The 21,575-nt window shown below is 34.4% G+C and overlaps 2 protein-coding genes across 2 annotated transcripts; one reads left to right on the forward strand and one right to left on the reverse strand.

Moving 5' to 3' along the window:
* Positions 1–2,597: 2,597 nt before the first annotated feature.
* On the forward strand, positions 2,598–15,971 carry atg4b (autophagy related 4B, cysteine peptidase). Its single transcript, XM_073851409.1, has 13 exons — positions 2,598–2,647; positions 3,672–3,773; positions 3,856–3,927; positions 4,041–4,139; positions 4,218–4,319; positions 4,425–4,497; positions 4,676–4,755; positions 9,764–9,963; positions 10,095–10,173; positions 11,872–12,017; positions 14,974–15,030; positions 15,128–15,218; positions 15,320–15,971. The coding sequence occupies exons 1-13, from the start codon at positions 2,638–2,640 to the stop codon at positions 15,391–15,393; spliced, it is 1,185 nt and encodes a 394-aa protein (XP_073707510.1). The 5' UTR covers positions 2,598–2,637; the 3' UTR covers positions 15,394–15,971.
* Positions 15,972–16,022: 51 nt separating this feature from the next.
* Positions 16,023–21,134, reverse strand: dtymk (deoxythymidylate kinase (thymidylate kinase)). Its single transcript, XM_073851410.1, has 6 exons — positions 21,113–21,134; positions 20,290–20,433; positions 17,113–17,221; positions 16,890–16,980; positions 16,256–16,453; positions 16,023–16,160 (listed from the first exon to the last, which is right to left on the reverse strand). Exons 2-6 carry the CDS (start codon positions 20,417–20,419, stop codon positions 16,050–16,052), a joined length of 639 nt encoding a protein of 212 aa, XP_073707511.1. The 5' UTR covers positions 20,420–20,433; positions 21,113–21,134; the 3' UTR covers positions 16,023–16,049.
* Positions 21,135–21,575: the final 441 nt, after the last annotated feature.

Consider the following 21,575-nt stretch of genomic DNA (forward strand, 5'->3'; position numbering starts at 1 on the left):
ACATGTGGTTTCATTTAGCCAGAACCAGACAAAGAAACGTGGACTTTGAGAAAACAGAAATGACTGGCTTTTTGAGGATAAACAAAGCGTAGTAATGGAGGTGAGTGTGTTTCACACGTACTACCATAGATATTGGCAGAAATGAACGAATATGATAGTCTGTGTTCATTAAGAGAAATGTTAGAGCAAGTATGTCCGAATATGATTCAGCTTATTTGATCTGAAATGATTGAGTAACTGTCAACTTGACTAGCTTTCCAATTCGCGACACCTCGCTGACATCTAGTGGTTTTAAATTAAACTACAGGTGCCTATTGATTTAACGTTATCTCACAAGACAGCACAAAGGCTAGTGTTGTGATGAGGATATTTACAATAAAGCGATGCATTATTTCATATTGTTCTTTTTTTATGAAAATATCTATCACGTGATATGTTTTCATTAGACGTTAAATGTGTAACGTGTAATATATTTAATTCCCCCTTCTGTTATATTTTATTCTTTTTGTAATTTATAAATGTTTTTCATTGTTATCTGTTAATGTCTGATATTGTATGATTATTGTTATTTATTGTAAAAAAAATGTAAGGTTATGAGATTAAAGACAATATTTTGAGGAAAAAGTCAATTACGAGAATAAAGCTGCAGCAATACTAGCATAAAGTTGAAATAATTGAAGAGTTCATTTGCAAAAACAGATTCAAAACAGAACTAACAATTTTCAAAAATCATGCTTTTCTTAATCAAATTGTAGTTAGGTTATTAAGTAAAAAATAACAAAAAAACATAATAAAAACATAACACAATAAAAACATGATTTTTGAAAATTGCTTTTGCAAATAAACTCTTTAATTTGAGAATAGTCAAAATTACGAGAATAAAGTCGAAATACACTACCAGTCAAAATTTGTTCATGTTTTTTAAAGAAGTCTCTTCTACTCACCAAGCCTGCATTCGTTTGATCCAAAGTACAGCAAAAACAGTAACATTTTGAAACAGTTTTACTATTTAAAATAACTGTTTTCTATTTGCACATATTTTAAAATGTAATTTATTCATGTTGTATTAAAGCTGAATTTTTTGCATCATTACTCCAGTCACATGAGCCTTCAGAAATCGTTCTAATATTCTGATTTGCAGCTCAAAAACATTTATTATTATTATTATTATGTTGAAAAAAGCTGAGTAGATTTTTTTCAGGTTTCTCTGATGAATAGAAAGTTCAGAAGAAATCTAAACAGTAAAAATGTCTTTATCATCACTTTTGATCAATTTAAAGCATTCTTGCTAAATAGAAGTATCAATTTTAATAATTTATTTACCCCAAAAAATGGGGAAAGAAATGGTATCGTGTCATGTTACAAAAGCTTTTTATTTTAGATAAACCATGATCTTTGGATCTTTCTATTCATCAAAGAATCCTGAAAAAATGTACTCAACTGTTTTAAATATTGATAATAATAATAATAAATGTTTCTTGAGCATCAACTCAGCATATTAGAATGACACTGAAGACTGGAGTAATAATGCTGAAAATGCAGCTTTGATCACAGGAATAAATTACGTTTTAAAATATATTCAAATAGAAAGCGGTTATTTTAGTAAAAATATTTCAGATTTTTATAGCTTTTGCGGTACTGTTCAAAAACTTTTGATTGGTAGTGTATTTTGAGAATAAAATCAAAATTACGAGAATAAAGTCGAAATATTTTGAGAATTAATTAAAAAATATTACGACTTTAATTTCGTAATCTTAGTTTTTTTTTAATATCATTAATTTTTTTTTATGTGGTACTGAAACGCAATTGTATGTTTAAACATATTGGGCAAAGCAAGTCTATATTATATCACAAGTGATTTTTGTTTGTTAAGCTAAATGAACACACATACAAAAGGGTAACGAGTCCGCGTCCTGTCACATACTGGATCTACTGCACAGATGATGTGTTATATTAGTCAGCTGATGTGTAATATCAATTTAAATAATTAAGGACAAATAAGGTGGATTGTTCAATCTGTCGACAGAATTTAACGTTACACTATTCTGGGAAGATAGAAGGATAAATTAAAATCTTATTACAGTTTATCAGCAGTTTAGTTAAAGACTCGAGCACCGCTCAGCACTGAGATTTTATCAAATAAAATTGCATGTAACGTTATTAGTTAGTTAACTATACCTGTATATAGGTTACCTGCAGTTTTTGACACAACAACATGACTAACATTCAAGTCAGAACATGTGAGAAATAGCATGTTTAGACAGATCATACACTATCATAGCTATTACACCGTTCCCGACGTTTGATTGTAAATATTATAGACACGAATATTTCTAACCAGAAATGTCAATATGCACTAACGTACATTAATGTACGACTACATTCACATTCCTCTCCAACGTTATTTATTATAGGATTGCCCAATTACTCTAGCTGTTTACATCCACTTCCCTGAGAGGAAAACACGTCCCGCCTTAGGAGAAATTCTATTGATGAAGAAAACCACCAAATTCAATAAAGTGATTTGATTGGTTATCGCAGAAATGACGCATGCTGACTAATACGGAAGTGATTTCCTATTGGTCAATGCAGTGTAAGGAACACTCAACAAACAAGATAGGCTGAATCACTGTCGGGATGGATGCAGGTAAGAAAACCGCAGGAAAACAATTTCCTTTACATTTCGCTCATTTGTCCTGATGTCATGAAATTGTTAAAAAGCAAAATTCTTCTGTCGTCAACCAAGTACGCGCCTGTTATTGGAGAGGCGGCCTCTACAGTTTGGGAATTTGTCGTTAAATATGGTACATAGATGTCCCAACTGCTGCCAACTGGACAGTAAAACAGAACAGTCTGCTGTCAGACAGGGATGGACACAGTTTTTTGTCTTCTAGATGTCATTGCACCAAAATACTACGGCCATTCGTGAAAACTGTTAAACTGTATTGGCTGTGTTTTAGAGTCTAGTCAGCTGCCTACCTTAGTCATTTTTGGACATCACAAGAGCGTTCCAGCGCACGAATGATACCGTTCAGCTCATGTCGTTTGTTATCAATTTCTGTTTGCCAGTAACATATTGGTTCAGGACTTTTACACATTGTGTCATGTCTTTAACCCTTTGGTGCATGACATCCATTAGAATTAACAACGTTGTAGCCGTTTAAAAAAGAGTGAATCTTGTGGAACACCGTGAAGTAACGGATACCGCGATATAAAGGGAGTACATTAAAAAAAATGTTGTACCACTTTAAAATAACGTTTAATTTGTTCATATTAGTTATTGAATTATGTATAACAAATTACTATTAATCTAAGTTAAAGTTAATTTATAAATCTATTGTTAGTCATTATTCATTGGAATTTGTTCATAATAAAGAATAGCATATTAAATCATGAAGTATTTAAGTATATATTTAAGCGTATGCTTAACAGAAATAGCTTTATATATTTAATTCCATTGGACAGATGTGCATCTCTCTCAAAATACATTGTTGGAAAAAAATATACTGGAATCATTAGAAGTAAATCAAGTTTTGATAATGATAGATAGATGGCTAGGCCTATAAAAAAACTGAAAAAATTGTCCAAAACGATGTCTTTGTTTTTACTTTCTCAAATGTTTTGCAAGTCTGCAAGTTATTAAACTTCCAGTTGGTCTTATCCTTCAACAGCTACTCTCACATACGACTCATTGCGCTTCGGAGAGATCGAAGATTTCCCAGAGACCTCTGAGCCTGTCTGGATTTTGGGACAGCAGTTCAGCGCACTAACAGGTAATGAAATAGGAGACTTTGAAGGTTTTGTGCTGTTGCTTTTAACTCTTGTTTCATGATGTGGTCATGATTTGTGTCCCAGAGAAGGATGATATACTGGCAGACGTCACCTCACGTTTGTGGCTCACGTATAGAAAGAACTTCCAGCCAATTGGTGAGTCAGAGTCATCAATCCTGATCTTACTGCTTTAGCAATGCATTTAATTATTCATCAGGATAGTCTGTTTGGTTTTACAGATGGTTTTATTAACGGATGTGATGTTGCAGGTGGCACTGGGCCCACTTCGGACACCGGTTGGGGGTGCATGCTTCGATGTGGACAGATGATTCTTGGGCAAGCCTTGATCTGCAGGCATCTAGGTAGAGGTAAGACTACTACAAACCTGTGTTATGAGGTCGGTGAATATGGCGTCTGCTGTTGTCTAAGATGGTTGTTTTTATTAGACTGGAGGTGGAGTCCAGGTCAGCGGCAGAGAGCAGAATATATCAGCATTCTCAATGCCTTCATTGACAAGAAGGACAGCTATTATTCCATCCATCAAATAGGTACTGCTCCTTATCTACCTGCTGCCTGAATATTATAGGAATAGTTTAGAGTTGCTCTTTTGATGGGTAAGTTACTGTATTAACATTGCTTGTTGTTTTCTTCAGCTCAAATGGGTGTTGGTGAGGGCAAGTCTATAGGGCAATGGTATGGTCCAAATACAGTGGCACAGGTACTCAAGTAAGTTGACCAAGTCAAATTAATTATTTATTATTATTTAAATAATCTCTCATTGCTATTTGTGATTTTTAGTTACATAATATAACCAGAAGATGTTATAAGCTCAGTAATCCTGAAAATAACCTACTTTTGCTTTACTGTCTCTGCATAAAATCATCTAAACTTTGTGCCCATTTAGGAAACTGTCAGTTTTTGACTCCTGGAGCCGACTGGCAGTTCATGTAGCTATGGACAATACTGTGGTCATAGAAGAAATCAGTGAGTTCTCTTTCATAGTGTCTCTTAAAGGGATAGTTCACCCAAAAATTGTTGAATGAAGTCATTATTTTAGTTTTCTTTGTGCAGAAAAAGCTTTTTTAGCTTTATAAAATTAAGCCACTGATGTCACATGGACTATTGTATCAATGTATTTACTACCTTTCAGGGCTTTGAATGTGTTGAGTTGCTGTCTATGCAGGGTCAGAAAGCTCTTGGATTTCATAAAAAAATTCTTAATTTGAATTTTAATTCGAAGAGATATCTTAATTTGTGTTCCAAATATGGTTTTACGGGTTTGGAATGACATAAGGGTGAGTAATTAATGACATCGTTTTTTTTATTTTTGGGTGAACTATCCTTTTAAGTAGGCCTAGATGGAATCTGCAGACATTTGTGTTAGCTTTTTCTGCATTAAAGGGGAATTTGTGGAATTCTGTGAATTTCAGCTGACTATACTGTTATTAGTAGCTCAAAGCATAATGAAATTAGCCAATATATTTAAATGGACTGTTCACTCAAAAAAAAAAAAGCATTGTGTCATTATTTACTCACCATCATGTCATTCCAAACCTGTTTGACTTTCTTTGTTTTATGGAACATAAAAGAAAATAATTTAATAAATGTCTCAATTTTGCTCCATGAAATGGAAGTACATTTAACATTTCTTCATTTGTTTGTGGCATAAGTGAAAATGTTGATCTTAAAATGGTAATATTAATTAATGAGCACATATTTATCCCCTTTTTATGGAAGCCTGTTTCTGCCACTGAAAAAAATGAAAAAGGTAATTGTGACTTATCACACAATTCTGACTTTTTTCTCTCAGAATTGTGAGATATGAACTTGAATTTGTAAGTTAGAAAGTCAGATTTGCAAGATTTAAACTCATAATTCAGAATTTTTCCTCAAAATTGTGAGACATAAACTTGCATTTATAAGTAAGAAAGTCAGATTTGCAAGATTTAAACTCATAATTCAGAATTTTTCCTCAGAATTGTGAGACATAAACTTGCATTTATAAGTAAGAAAGTCAGATTTGCAAGATGTAAACTCATAATTCAGAATTCTTCCTCAGATTTGTGAGACATAAACTTGCATTTATAAGTAAGAAAGTCAGATTTGCAAGATGTAAACTCATAATTCAGAATTTTTCCTCAGATTTGTGAGACATAAACTTGCATTTATAAGTAAGAAAGTCAGATTTGCAAGATGTAAACTCATAATTCAGAATTTTTCCTCAGATTTGTGAGACATAAACTTGCATTTATAAGTAAGAAAGTCAGATTTGCAAGATTTAAACTCATAATTCAGAATTCTTCCTCAGATTTGTGAGACATAAACTTGCATTTATAAGTAAGAAAGTCAGATTTGCAAGATGTAAACTCATAATTCAGAATTTTTCCTCAGATTTGTGAGACATAAACTTGCATTTATAAGTAAGAAAGTCAGATTTGCAATCTTTAAACTCATAATTCAGAATTTTTCCTCAAAATTGTGAGACATAAACTTGCATTTATAAGTAAGAAAGTCAGATTTGCAAGATTTAAACTCATAATTCAGAATTTTTCCTCAGAATTGTGAGACATAAACTTGCATTTATAAGTAAGAAAGTCAGATTTGCAAGATGTAAACTCATAATTCAGAATTCTTCCTCAGATTTGTGAGACATAAACTTGCATTTATAAGTAAGAAAGTCAGATTTGCAAGATGTAAACTCATAATTCAGAATTTTTCCTCAGATTTGTGAGACATAAACTTGCATTTATAAGTAAGAAAGTCAGATTTGCAAGATGTAAACTCATAATTCAGAATTTTTCCTCAGATTTGTGAGACATAAACTTGCATTTATAAGTAAGAAAGTCAGATTTGCAAGATTTAAACTCATAATTCAGAATTCTTCCTCAGATTTGTGAGACATAAACTTGCATTTATAAGTAAGAAAGTCAGATTTGCAAGATGTAAACTCATAATTCAGAATTTTTCCTCAGATTTGTGAGACATAAACTTGCATTTATAAGTAAGAAAGTCAGATTTGCAATCTTTAAACTCATAATTCAGAATTTTTCCTCAAAATTGTGAGACATAAACTTGCATTTATAAGTAAGAAAGTCAGATTTGCAAGATTTAAACTCATAATTCAGAATTTTTCCTCAGAATTGTGAGACATAAACTTGCATTTATAAGTAAGAAAGTCAGATTTGCAAGATTTAAACTCATAATTCAGAATTTTTCCTCAAAATTGTGAGACATAAACTTGCATTTATAAGTAAGAAAGTCAGATTTGCAAGATTTAAACTCATAATTCAGAATTTTTCCTCAAAATTGTGAGACAAACTTGCATTTATAAGTAAGAAAGTCAGATTTGCAAGATTTAAACTCATAATTCAGAATTTTTCCTCAGAATTGTGAGACATAAACTTGCATTTGCGGGTTAGAAAGTTAGATTTGTGACATACAAACTCGCAATTTTGACTTTTTTTCCTCAGAATTGTGAGATATAAACTTGCATTTGCGAGTTAGAAAGTCAGATTTGCGAGTATAAGCTCGTAATTCGGGCTTTTTTTCTAAGAATTGTGAGACAAACTTGCATTTGCACAGGGTGGCCGCGGATCCTTAAGTCTTAAATTCCGTTGTCCTAAAATAAGGCCTTTAAATGTCTTAATTTGTCTTAAATCTAAATCCAAGGGTCTTAAATTTTTTACACTTTGAAAAGGAAAAGTTTATCGTTTTGAGGAGAATCTCCTGCGCACGTTCTAAATCTGTTCTGTTGCTAGACACGCGCTTGCTTGACAACGCCTCAGTGTTGCCAAATTTAGCGGGTTTCCGCCCAACTACACGCATTTGATTTGCAGATTAACTGTTAAGTTTAACCATCATAGAGTAAAAGTTTATAATTAGTACATGTTTTTACGTTGCCGCACACACCTGACGCGAGCACGCGCAGAGAGAGAGAGAGAGAGAGGAGAGAGAGGCGCGCGGCGCGATTCACACAGATTGATTCCTCTTTAACTGCTATTTGAACGGAAACGTACATACCAAGTCATGTCTTAATACCCGTTTTGGTATTCTGTTTAACAGTCGTTTATGTCTTCAGTGAACCGAAACAGCTGAGAAAGAGATGCGTGCATTTGGCCTTAAAGAGACAGCGTCCTATAAATACCTGCAGTGAGAAACACTAGTTATTTTACAATTAATTATTAAATTTCCCCTCCTGAATACTAGTGTTATTGATTTTATTACTAACTTTATGTTGTATTCATTTACACTTGTCATTTGTGTAATTGTTCTTGTTTTGTTACTGAACTTTAGTTCAGATAGTAGTTTTTGCTGTGGATGAGAAGTAGCCTACCTAAAGTAAGCATTCAGTAATTAGGAAAAAACAAACTTTTTTTTTTTTTTTTTTCTGATCCGAAAAATGATCCGATCCATGACTCAAAATCCGTGTTTGTTACACTGTTACATTGGCTTCAAAGTGTGTGAGAGCCTTGACTTTGTCATGGAATAGAAAATAATTTCTTCTTCTGGAATAGTGTTTTCTGTTGAATATTCCCAAGAATAATCAGTTAAATAAAATAATAATTTAAAATATCTTCATAGTTTTGTGCTAGACTTTTGCGGGACTTTCAATTTGGTCTTAAATTTTGTTTGAAAATGGTATTAAAAAGTCTTAAAATGTCTTAAATTTAACTTGGTCAAACCTGTAGACACCCTGTTGCAAGTTATAAAGTCAGATTTGTGAGATATAAACTCACAATAATGTCTTTTTTTCTTAGAATTGAGATATAAACTTGCATTAGCGAGTTAGAAAGTCAGATTTATGAGATAAACTCACAATTCTGACTTTTTTTTCTCAGAAATGTGAGATATAAACTTGCATTTGCGAGTTATAAAGTTAGATTTGTGCAATATAAACCCACAATTCTGACTTTTTCCTAAAATTGTGACATATAAAGTCATATTTATGTGAGATAAACTTGCAGTTGTACAAAAATAGCCAGTCTGTTTTTCCTTCAAAATTGGACTTTATAACTCGCAATTGTGAGTTTATATCACACAATTCTGAGAAAAAACTGTTTTAAAAACCGTGGTGGGAACTGGCTTTCATACATTTCTTTAGTACTTGGTTGAACCACATTCAGTGACAATACAGCTCTAAACCATAGATCGCTTTTGATTTTACACAATGTGAGCGAACATTATTAGCACATTCCTCCCTGCAAAACCACTAAAAGTGAAGCAGTTCATTGTTTCAGTGATGTATGATGAGACTGAGGTCAAGACTCTGACTAAGCCACTCAAGGGCATCAATTTCTTCATTTTAAGCCACTTCACTGTTACTCTTGCAGTGTGCTTTGGGTTGTTGTCCTACAAAAATGTCCTCAGTTTACAGTTTCTGGCAAAAAGGAGTAAGTTTCATTCCAAAATCTCCAGGTGTTATGCAGCATTCATCAGTCCTAAGGAGATTGCCAGTACTTGCTGCTAAAAAGCACATCAAATTACATAGTCGAGTTAGAGGTAGAAAACTTCATTTTAGTTTAATGCACAAGGTCTTTTATGTCTTTGTAGCATTCTCAAGTGACATTTTGCTATTTGTTACCACTCCAAAAATCCTCAAAGATCGTTTCTCCATGGATATGATTATCAGTGGCTTCTACTTCAAGTGTTATTTTAGGAAGAAAACAATAATTTGTTAACAGAACAGAAATCGTTCCAGTTCGTTTTTTGCGAAGTCAGATGTAGATAATGTAATAGTAGCTCAGCTTGACATTGTGTGCTTGTTTCAAAAGATGAAGGTGACATGCAGCGTGTATTTAATCCTTCAAATATTCGATTACACATTTTGTTATTTGTATTTGCACCTGCTGTAGCTCAATTATAGCTGAGCAAAAGTGTCTTAAGATATTTTACATTTTTAGAAGTTGTGAAAACAATTTTGCAGGCGGATTTTTTTTTTCTTTTAGGAATAAATGACTCAATGATTTTTTTTTTTTTTCTTGGCTGTCTGTAGAGAGGTTGTGTATGCCGTGGCTGGACTTCGACAGGGGTGCATGTGCGTATTCTGAAGAGCCTCGGGAAATGAATGGCGATCTGGAGGGGGCTTGTGCTTTGGCAGAAGAGGAGACGGCTCTGTGGAAACCCCTTGTTCTGCTGATTCCACTAAGACTGGGCCTCAGTGACATCAATGAAGCCTATATTGAACCACTCAAGGTAAATCTATAACATTTATCTGTCGTATGAATAGATAAAGCACTCAACGTCTATCTGTTAAGATCAGACAGTAAGTCACTTTAATGATCACCCATTCAAGTTTGGACTTTAGTCTCATGTCTTATCCACAGCAATGCTTCATGATGCCTCAGTCTTTAGGAGTAATAGGTGGGAAGCCAAACAGCGCTCACTACTTCATTGGCTTTGTAGGTAAGCAGTTTGCTTCGAGGTAAACCTATAAATAGTCAGTTTTCAAATGGTGGATCACAACCCAAAATGGTTTACCTGTCTCGTCTTAGATGACACTCAATCTTTGTTATTTAACTAAATATTGTCTGCCCAATTAATATCTGTGAAATTTTGCCACAAATTTACGAATAACATGGTAGAAGCTAGTTTAATTAAAGGAAACCTTGGATATTAAGACTTGTATGGCGTAATATAATGTAAGTGATGATACAGTTGAAGTCAAAAGTTTACATACACCTTGCAGAATCTGCAAAATGTTAAATATTTTACTAAAATAGGAGGGATCATACAAAATGCATGTTATTTTTTTTATTTAGTACTGACCTGAATAAGATATTTCACATGAAAGACATTTACAAATAGCCCACAAGATTCAAAGATTTTCAGCATTTTTGTCCATTTGAACACTTTTCAACAATGACTGTGTGATTTTGAGATCTCGAGGGACTCAGGGGGTGAGGGGGGGTAGAATTGTAGCATAATTCCAAATAAATAGATTATGATTCACAAATAAATGTAGAGATTAACAAAAAAATAAACATATTGACAAATAAATAAAATGAGTTCCACAATCGTGAATTAAATTGACACAAAACAAAATGAGATTTGCAAATAAAATTAAATATTCACAAATATCTTATGTCACAAACACAACTTTGCCTGGCATTCATTTGTGAATCGCGTCTTGTGCATTTGTAGATCGCTATATGTAAACTTCTTTTATGTGAAATATTATTCAGGTCTGTACTAAATAAAAAATAACATGCATTTTGTATAATCCCTCCTATTTTGGTAAAATAATTGATTCTGCAAAGTGTATGTAAACTTTTGACTTGAACTGTATGTAGTAGAAAATCTATTAAATATTTGCTTTATTTTTAAAAAATCCACATCGTTATATACATATTGGACTATGGGGGGCACATAAAACGGTTGCACTTGGTGAGGAGCTGGAGGAGGAAAATAAAATACTAATACGATGACCACAGCTACTGAAAGAGCTTATAGGTAGTGATGATGAATATAAGCCAAATGCCGTACCATCAATTTCCCCCACAAGAAGTCTAAACCAAGCTGCAACCTCCCGCTCTCTCTATTGAAACCAATACGGAAGTGACTTAAACTGAAATTCATCGACTGGCCGCTAGAGATGGCTGAAAAAGGGAGTCAATCCCATAGACTCCCCATTTTAAAAAGCCAAACTTTACAGAAGAAAAAAAATGTTTACAGCCTGGTACAAAAAGTGTTTTTTGTCTATATAGCTCATTTTGCCCTTCCTGTCAACTGTGAGAGGTGAATATTTTTATAACTAATCCGTTTAAGTTATATTAAGCCTTAAAGTTATGCATAATTAAGGGAGTGTTCACTTGAGTGACAGGTGGATATCCGCTGCTGTCACCACTGACGCGCTAGGCGGACGTGGTTTCAGCAACCAGCTCCAACAACGTCCCGCCTCTTTGCCCATTTTCGATTATCCAGGAGTGACACGCGATGATGCGATTCCGAGATGGCCATACAAGTCTTAATACCCTTCAAGTAGATACCAACATGTACAAGTAGTGTGACATGTCCTTATTCTTATAACCATAAACAAAAACATTACATGCTGAAAGACTGTACAACTCATATGAGATCTTTTCTTATTGATGCCCCCTGCAGGTGATGAGCTCATTTATCTAGACCCCCATACCACTCAGCCAGCTGTGGACCCAAATGAGGACGGTCAGTTCCCAGACGACTCCTACCACTGCCAGCACCCTCCCTGCCGAATGCACATCTGTGAGCTTGACCCCTCCATTGCTGCTGTAAGTAGAGCTTAATGTAGAAGACACAAATTATTCATATCAGTATAATTTACATTTACTCAGTAGTACTCAACTGATTAAAGGGATAGTTCACCCAAAAATGAAAATTCTGTCATTAATTACTTACCCTCATATCGTTCCAAACCCTTAAGACCTTTGTTCATCTTCGGAACACAAATTAAGATATACGTTACCAGTTAGTACCATTTTTTTAAAAATATAAATTAGGCAGCACAGCCCTTTTCAGCTGTATTAAGTTATGTTGCTTGAGTACCAAATCATCATATTAAAATAGTTTCTGAAGACTGGAGTAACGGCCAGTGTTGAGGGAAACTCATTACAAGGTATGCAAGTTATATAATCAGATGACTTTTTTCAAGTAACTAGTAAAGTGACACATTAATTTTGAATTTACAAGAAAATATCTGTTCCAATTCAGCCATACTAATGAACAAAAAAGACTTAATAATAGATAAACTAACATTTGTGCCTTATTTGTTTTATTGCCAAAGAGTTTTGAACTTGCTTCTCCTGTGCTCTACTGTACAAATGATCATTTTTCCCTTCAGCCCGAGGCTTATTTATTTCCCTTTTGGTGTTAAAGTGCTTTTACATTTGCCAAAAATAGAACTTTTCCTATTCAAAACAAACAAGCAAGCCCTGTCAAGATTTAAAAAGTAACGCAAAAATAACATAACGCATTACTTTCCATAAAAAGTAAGTAATGTAATTAGTTACTTTCTTAGGGAGTAATGCAATATTGTAATGCATTACTTTTTAAAGAAACTTTCCCCAACACTGATAATGGCTACAGGAAATTCAGCGTTGCCTTCACTAGAATTACTCACACTTTAAAATACACTATGTTGCCAAAAGTATTGGGACACCCCCTTCTAATGAAAAGATTTGACTACTTTAGTAATTTCCATGAGTATGGATCTTAATGTTTAAGCATGTAATTATATTCTCGGGAATTGTGTGCTTCCAATTTTATAGCAACAGTTTGGACAGGACCCTTTCTATTCTAACATGACAATGCCTCTGTGTATATAGCAAGGTTCATAGAGAAATGATTGATTCAGTCAGTGTGGAAGAACTTGACTGGTCTGCATAAAGCCAAGTCCTAATCCCAGCTGAACACCTCTGGTGTGACTTTAAATGCAGACCTTGAGCCAAAACCTCTTCACTAAACACCAATGACTTGTACATACACTATGGGCAAAAGTATTGGGACACCCCTTCTTTAGAACAGAAAAGACACTTTTAAATCTGTGGCCACAAAGATGGAAGCATGATTCATGTATGTAAAAATGTCCATGTCTGTTGCACCACATTTGGAAGTGTCTAAAATGACTGTGCCCATATGTACAAGGCATTGGTGTTTGGGGATGAGTTTTTGGCTCAAGGTCTGCATTTAAAGTCACACCAGAGGTGTTCAGCTGGGATTCCAACTTGACTTTCTGCAGACCAGTCAAGTTCTTCCACACTGACTGAATCAATTATTTCTATTTGAACCTTGCTTTATACACAGAGGCATTGTCATGTTAGAATACAAAAGAGCTGTGTCCTAACTGTTGCTACACAATTAAAAGCACACAATTCCCTAGAATATCATTATATGCTTAAACATTAAGATTTGTACTCATGGAAATGACTAAAGTAGTTAAACCTGTTCATTAGAAGGAGGTGTCCCAGTATAGTGTATATTAATTACAAAATTGTTTTATTTAAATTGTAATAATATTTCACAGTATTACTGTTTTTAATCAAATAAATGCAGTCTTAAATGCAGAAGAAAACTTCTTTCAAAAATATAAAAAAAATTTACCAACCCCAATGTGTTAATAATAATACATACTATATGCACATTGGGGTTGGTTAGAAAACACTGGTGGGAAAACACAGAGCACCATTTTCAATAAGTGACTGATTTACATTATACAGCTGTAAATTTTACAATATTTACATAACATTTAGCAGATGCTTTTTTTCCAAAGCCACTTACAAATGAAGACTATAGAGCAATTCGTAGTAGACGTCACAGTTGTCACATACAGCTGTGCCCACTTAGTGGTGGCAAAAAAAAAAAAAAAACACTGGTCACAAGTGGAGGGAAAAAGGGTAACATAAAATCCGTGCCTTTTGATGCCAGAATCGGAATGAAAATAATTTTGATAGAATACTGTTGTCAAATACGCCATTTGAACTTAAACGTGAACGTTTAAACGGACATACTATGGATGAAAACTGCTATGATTACTCTACTTTCAAAGCATAAATTTGATTTCAACAATATGTCTACATAATATTCACATATGCTGTTCATAGGGGACACATTGTATTAGCCCTACAGTTACAGCATGACATATTATTTTAAACCTATTACTATTAACATTTTACATAACATTATTTATTTTATTCTGACTTAGAATGCAAGTTTATATCTCTTAGTTCGGACAGTCAATTTAACTCATCAATAGTGAGTTAATTCTCAGGGAAAAAAGGCCAGAGCCGAGGGTAAAAGAAAATGAGTTCTTGTTTTTTTTCGCTTTTTTTATCAGAATTGTGAGATTTAATCTCGAAATTTCGAAAATAAAGTCAGATTTTTGAAATGTAAACTCAAATTTACCGCCCACAAAAAAAATAACTGTTTGCAAATGCTGAATTGGTCTATAGAAGCAATCAAAACCAACAAAAGAGCAATAATATGTAAATGCTGTAACAAGTATTGGTTAGTTCATATTTAATATTAAGTAATATTTTACATGAAGAAGAATATATATTTGTTTTTGGATTATCATTTCATTTTCCCTGCCTGATCAAGAGTAAAATAGGTTCTTACTTGTCTTGGAAAAATTTGGGATTGAACTGTTCAGTTCAATTATTGTTAAAAGAACTGCAAATACTTAATTCCTTTTGAGTAACAGTATCATCTGTGCTGAATTTTGTCAATCAGGGCTTCTTCTGTCAAACAGAGGATGATTTTGATGACTGGTGTGCACAGATTCGTAAGGTACAGGAGCTTTATTTATTTATTTTTTTTGTAGTAGAAGCCTCAGTTATGTTGCCACCTCTTGTTCACTCTTTGCTGATGTTTTTCCCTTGTACAGGTTTCAAACTGTAGAGGTCTTCCTATGTTTGAATTGGTAGACAGTCAGCCATCTCATCTAATTACCACAGATGTACTTAATCTCACTCCAGGTAATCTCTTACTCCGCTTTTTCATAGATCCAGAATTCTAAGAGTTCACAAAGAGAGAGATTTATTAATACACACCATTATGTTTTATTTTTCCTCAACAGACTTCTCAGATTCAGACCGGCTCGAACGCTTCTTTGATTCTGAGGATGAAGAATTTGAAATCCTGTCTTTGTGAAGAACGGCTGCATTTGCCAGACTTTCAAAATTCTGTGGTAGAGCCTCCTCAGAGGAAAGAGAAGAATACCATTGACGTCCAAAGCCACTGTGGCGTAGCCACCTGCGTCAAACACACAGCTTTCTTCTAAAACAGCTACGCTGACTGCTCTGTGTCACCCTGAGTGAGTCGAGGTCAGGTGTTATGGTCACAGGCACTCAGGATCATCAGTATGTATGTACTTAGTTGCATTTATGTGTATCCATATTGAGTCTTAACACTATACATTGATTTTTAAGTGATATGGTGCCTTTTTACCCCCTTAACTTAAAACACAGGTTTGCCATAACACATTTTACGATTTGGCCAAGAGACCTGCTAATCAGATTTGATTTAGCATTTACTCTCAACCAATGAAAGTGAGAGAAATTTTGGACCTGTTTGAAATTGTAAATGACAACCAAGGAAGGTTGGGCATTTGCAGATCGGGTAGAATGGCTTGTGTAATTCTACAAGAATGATTTTGTCTTGATGTTTCAAATCTCTGTACACAAGTTTATTTTATGAATATTTATTTAATCATTAAAAAATTAAAACAATTATGTACTTTCTGTACTATTTCAGATAGTGACAGAAAGAACATATGTATATAAAATCTCTCAGAGCCAGTGATCCGTTCACCTCCACAGCTCTCCAACTGGCTGATTCTCGGCTAAACTGATGATGTCTTCACTCAAAAGCTTAATGTCTTTGTGCACCTCTTCTATGGTCCTTGCAGCATCAATCGTCTGGTGAAAGACAGACAAAAGATAAGAAACCAAACCAATTTGAAGGTAGTTACATACTGTGGATTTACAATAATTGGGTTTGCAAAATAAACCACCTTCCAGTTGACTGAAGAATCTTGCATGAGCTCTTCAAATCTTTGATGAACTGTGCGTTGGAATGCGCTCGTCTCATACCGTTCATTTCCAAATTCTCCACGGTTTGCTGCCATATTGGGATTGAGCTGCAAAAACATCACCAGGTCTGGTTTTGGAAGTCCCACATCTGGATTCATACACCACTCCAAAGAGAAGCCCTAAACATATACATAGAGAAAAAGAAAAACTTTACTGTTGCATTTGACCAGCTTAACACATCTTTGCTGAATAAAAATATTAATTTTTACAATTAAGCTGTAGTCCGTAAATTATGTCCTCTGGCGGTTAATAAACAGAACTGCGTGCGTCTTGCGGAAGAACATTGTAGCCGGACCTACTTCCCTCTGTTTATGTCTATGACGAATCACGCAGATACTGGGCTACTCCGCAGCGGTAAAATCTTAAAATAGTCCGAATATAAAAACTTAATATAGGTGTATCGTAGTGATTTAGGATAAGCCAAAAACACGGTTTGGAAAATTGATTCATGATGTACTCGCTTCTCATATAAATCGTGTACATTTTGAACACACACAAAATCACGGACTGCAGCTTTAATAATAATTCCCGTATTTGAGTAACAGTAACACTCACAGGCTTTGAACTAGTGAAGGCCACTCCAGAAAACGCATAGCGGTCCACCACTAGATTGATTCCTTCTTCCAACTTCTGTTTAATCAGAGGCCTGAAGTAAGAAAACCGACTGAGTGTTTGATAGATATATGGGTTGATCCACTTAATGAATGATGAATTAATGAGCCATTCCCGTTCATGCACTTTACTTGATTAATGTCGGAACTCTGGAGTAATAACCTACACCATTTCCCATCGGTTTGCAGAAAACAGCAGGTGAACAGTGTGATCCTCCAGATTACTTTTCTTCTCCAGGTATGAACTGATCAGCTGACCAATTTTAGTCGTTCTGTCTGTATAAAACACAATTTGTGTTTAGTACAAAAATACAAACAGTGGCTACGCCTCAAAACCCATACCCATACTAAATACCCAGTTCATGTCATTAAGATCCAGGCCAATTTATGTCTACTGTTATTTTCTATTAAGCCTTTTGTGTTAATATAGGTAGACAGCTCGCTTGTTTGTTCTGGGTTTTGAGTCACAACATAAAATAGTTTACACAGGATCAGGGACGTGCACAGACATTTTGAGGGGCAGGGGCTCAAGTGAAATAAAGGGCACTTCTCATAATTACGTTTTTTTTTTTTTTTTTAAACAAAGTATATATATTAACGCAACACTGACTTCCTTTTAAAAAAAATAATAATTTAAAAAGTTTATTTTATCTTCCTCAAACTCATGCGATTTTCAAAAGATGTCTACAAAATAATCAGTTCACACAGAAACAATGGTCTCCATTCACTAGGTTTATAGAGCAGCAAAGGTAACCATTCCACAATGTGCGTGTTTTGAAACCATTTTCTATGCTACTAGTTTAACTTTATTAACTTAATAAAATCTCTGAAAATCTTATTTGATTGGTTGAATTAAACTTACCAAAATAATTTAGAAAAATTCAATAAAAGCCAATGTCATGTATGTATTTGTGGTTGTATGGAATACTATTTTATAAAGGTTTAGAGGAAATTAAAAAAAAAAGTTAAATTACTCATAAATAAAAAGTTAATTTATATTGTTATTTTTAACGTTTAATGTTAACTTATTTCTACTCAGTTTTATTGATTAATGTACCAGATGCAGTTACTCAGATTTACTACATTTTTTAGAGTGTATCTATCCTCCATCTGTTTGCATCTGTAGATTTCTTCTAAATTCACCAATTTATGCTATGATATATGCTTAATACTAATTTATTTTATTACATGATGGCTTGGTTGAATTCCAATGTAGAATGCAGTCTGTTATTTCTTGATAAAAGACCGCTGTGCGGAGCAGTGGCGGTTCTAGGCCCCTGCGTCAGCACACTTGGCCACTCCACTGGCCCCCCTAAATCGAGTAGCGTCTCGCTGCAGCCTGCGGTGGACATTCAACCCCGCCCACATCCAAGTGTGACGCCAGACGCCACGCCCATGTTCAAACACGTCACACATCCAACATATTAAATAGTATTAACACATATTAAAATAATGATAATATGGTTAGCAATGTTCACATTTGTGGACATATCTTTAGAGAATTTGATAAAAATGAAAACATGCTAAGTGTTACTTTTACAATAACAAAACTTAATTGTCCGTCTAAATCTGATCTTGTGTAAGCTATGTCAAAATCGATTATAATAAACGTGAATTTATTTCATTACACAAACAAATAGGGTAGGGTTTAAATGTTTCATTACCAATTACCATTTTCTTAACTTTAATCAACCAAAGCAAGCGTTTTACCGTCTGTTTGAATGTAATTAGTTCCATATGAAAGATGACCTAGGTTTAATTTGTATTATTTAATACAAACTGTTTTGTTTACATCCCCGACACAACATACTTCCGCCATTCTTGCACATGTGTACAACATCGGGATTCTTCCTTTTTTTTTTTCTTCTTCTTTTTTTGAAATAATTGGACATAACAAAAACATTGAAATTGAATTCCAGATACACAAAATACAAGCTTAATCTGTATACAGTAATACAATATGTAATAAGAGGGGGGAAAATAATAATAATAAAAAAAATTAAATAAACTAATACCATAGAGAGAAAAATAAATAAATAAATGCATAAATAAAAAGTAAATAAATAAACAAAAACTAAATTAAAACCTAGAAACAACTAAACAATAGTTAAAAATTTCTTCCTTTTCCCTTAAATATACAACAAAAATTATATTGTGGGTGCATAACCAGAAAAAAAGTTCTCCGTGAAATGTAACAACAAATGTATTCATTTGTCTTAAAGACTTTTTAAAAAGTTCTATTTCTGATCAAAATAAATTACATTTTGGTATGCATTTAGCAAATTTCTGTTTATGAATATAATATTTGCCTTGAAAATTTTAAAAGTTAACAACGTTTTACTTTTATGATAATAAGTACCGATAACATCTTTTAAAGAAAGCATATAATTATCATTTCTTTGCAGAATAGAAATGTGCTAACATCAGACAAAAACTAAGAGACAATTCACAATTATAAAACAAATGACACAAGTCTTCCTCATGTGTGTTACAGAAACTGCAGGTATTATCAATATCCATGAATTCAGAAAGAGCTACTTTACATGGATAAATTTCGTGAAGTATTTTGAAATGCACCGCTTTAAGGCTACCGATGGGGAGAGGAGTCACACGATGACGCATTGACGTGGGCGTGGTGTCTGACGTCACACATGGATGTGGGCGGGGTTGGATGTCCACCGCAGGCTGCAGCGAGCCCTACTTGCCTAAATCTGGAATCGTTTCTGGAATTCATTTTACCACAACCGAGCATCGGGTGCAATACACAGTTTGTCCTGCAGGTGACAGTAATTATGCTTGTGTGCCAAAAGGAAAAGATTACGCAAAGATTACCACAACAAGATTACCGGTGCGTTGCGCATGTTAAATCTGCATATAAATTAAAGCAGTTGTGACTCGTGGTGGGTATACAACGAATCAGCAGCTGTGACATGAATTTCTTAAGTTAAAGAAATTTAAAGAAATTTATTTTGTTAATGAAATGAGATAAAACGTAACTTAAATTTAAAAAGAAATTTAAAAGAAAAACACTGCTGGGAGGGGCTGCTGCTGCCTGCAGGTGTCTGTGTATATGATGTGCGCCGCTGCGCAGGGGTGGGGGAATGGGCGCTTCAGAACTCCTGACCTGATATTTAGATATACTATTCTTCAATAAATATATTTGTTTGACAGGGAAGCTGTGCGTAAACAGGAATATATATCTTTCAAAAAAAAAAAAAAAAAAAACGCAGAAAAAAGGGCACTTTCTCTCCCGGAATAAAAAGGGCAGGTGCTCAAGCCCCCTTTGATGTCTATGTGTGCACGTGCCTGCACAGGATGGTAAAAGACGAGAGAAGTAATTTTACCTGGAAATCGCATCATTTCTGCAGCTCGTCCGCTTTGCTGTAACGCCTGCACAAGTTTGTGACATTGCGTAGTTTTCCCGGCTCTATCTACTCCCTCTAGAACAATTAAAGCTCCTCTTCTGCAAGACATGACTCTTAAAAACACTGTTTAAAAAGGCAGAACAACAGGGAGAAAATACTGACAATGGCTAGCAAATTATTCCAAGGCTGTATTCTCTTTCGCGGTATTTTTCTTCTTCGTTTTCCTACTGGTCTTCTTCTAGGGTATATTGGCGGTTGGCATACAACTTATCGGTGCATTTCCGCCACCACCTGGTATGGAGTGTGAACTTTTCTTCAAAATTGGTGCAAACTGCTGTCCCACAATCAAAAATCACATTCAAAAAACAGTTAAGTATTCAAATCTTACATGTTTACCTTTTATTATCTATTGAAACCCGTATTTTCGCGTCTCTACCGAAACAGTGTATGTTTTAGTCCACTGGCTGAGACTGATTTGATGCTGCCTTCATGTGATATGGGAAAGATGATGCTTTCCACTTGTGAAGTGGAAATTACCAGTGTGTCGTGTTCAGGTGCTTTTGTTGTCGTAGTGAAGAGAAAGTCCTCACATGCTACTTGGGTAAAAGTTTTAAAACGGTTCTAAACTCCCTAATGCATCTGCTACAGGAAGAAGAGGATGCATCAAAATGCAAACGGTAAATGATAGGCTGTATATCTTATTGATTATGAATAGTAGAGTTGTTTTAAAGACCATACTAATGGTTCTGTTTTAGCTAGCCTATATAAGTTTTTTTTACTTTTAACATCATGCAATGCTTACCATTCAGTATAGTTTCATTGCTGTCCGCCATGTTGAAAGGTCAAAGTTCTGAATTCTGAATTGCTTCATCCATACACGCCATCTCGTTCTCCTAGATCAGCTGATCAGTTGCTCTTGGATGTGCCCAAAACAAAGCGCAAACACAGAGGGGATCGCGCCTTTGCTGTAGCAGCTCCTAAAATGTGGAATGCTTTGCCTCTGTTTATTAGACAGGCCTCTTCATTGTCTGTTTTTAAATCATATCTTAAGACCCATTTTATTTCATTGGTTTTTGACACCTGTTGAATTTGTTCTTATTTATTATGTCTTAGTGAGTTTTTAGTTTGCTGTACAGCACTTTGGTTCACTTTGTGTGTTGTAAAGTGCTTTATAAAAAAAGTTGAGTTGAGTTGAAAGTTTATCCCATCTCGGCAGCTCGGGTATCATAAAAAATTTTGAGCTTTCCAGTGGAAATTACAACATG

The sequence above is a fragment of the Garra rufa genome, chromosome 12 (genome assembly GCF_049309525.1).
Source record: "Garra rufa chromosome 12, GarRuf1.0, whole genome shotgun sequence".
Lineage (NCBI taxonomy): Eukaryota > Metazoa > Chordata > Actinopteri > Cypriniformes > Cyprinidae > Garra > Garra rufa.

What these genes read in the sequence shown, in the direction of transcription:
- atg4b (XM_073851409.1), top strand. An exon ending in TGTGGTCATAGAAGAAATCA is followed by an intron (nt 4,756 to 9,763) that starts GTGAGTTCTCTT and finishes GGCTGTCTGTAG; the next exon opens with AGAGGTTGTGTATGCCGTGG. An exon ending in GGTGTGCACAGATTCGTAAG is followed by an intron (nt 15,031 to 15,127) that starts GTACAGGAGCTT and finishes TCCCTTGTACAG; the next exon opens with GTTTCAAACTGTAGAGGTCT.
- dtymk (XM_073851410.1), bottom strand. Translation starts at nt 20,419, where the DNA reads ATGTCTTGCAGAAGAGGAGCTTTAATTGTTCTAGAGGGAGTAGATAGA. An exon ending in GCAAACCGATGGGAAATGGT is followed by an intron (nt 16,981 to 17,112) that starts GTAGGTTATTAC and finishes TTCTTACTTCAG; the next exon opens with GCCTCTGATTAAACAGAAGT. An exon ending in CCTTCACTAGTTCAAAGCCT is followed by an intron (nt 16,454 to 16,889) that starts GTGAGTGTTACT and finishes GTATATGTTTAG; the next exon opens with GGCTTCTCTTTGGAGTGGTG.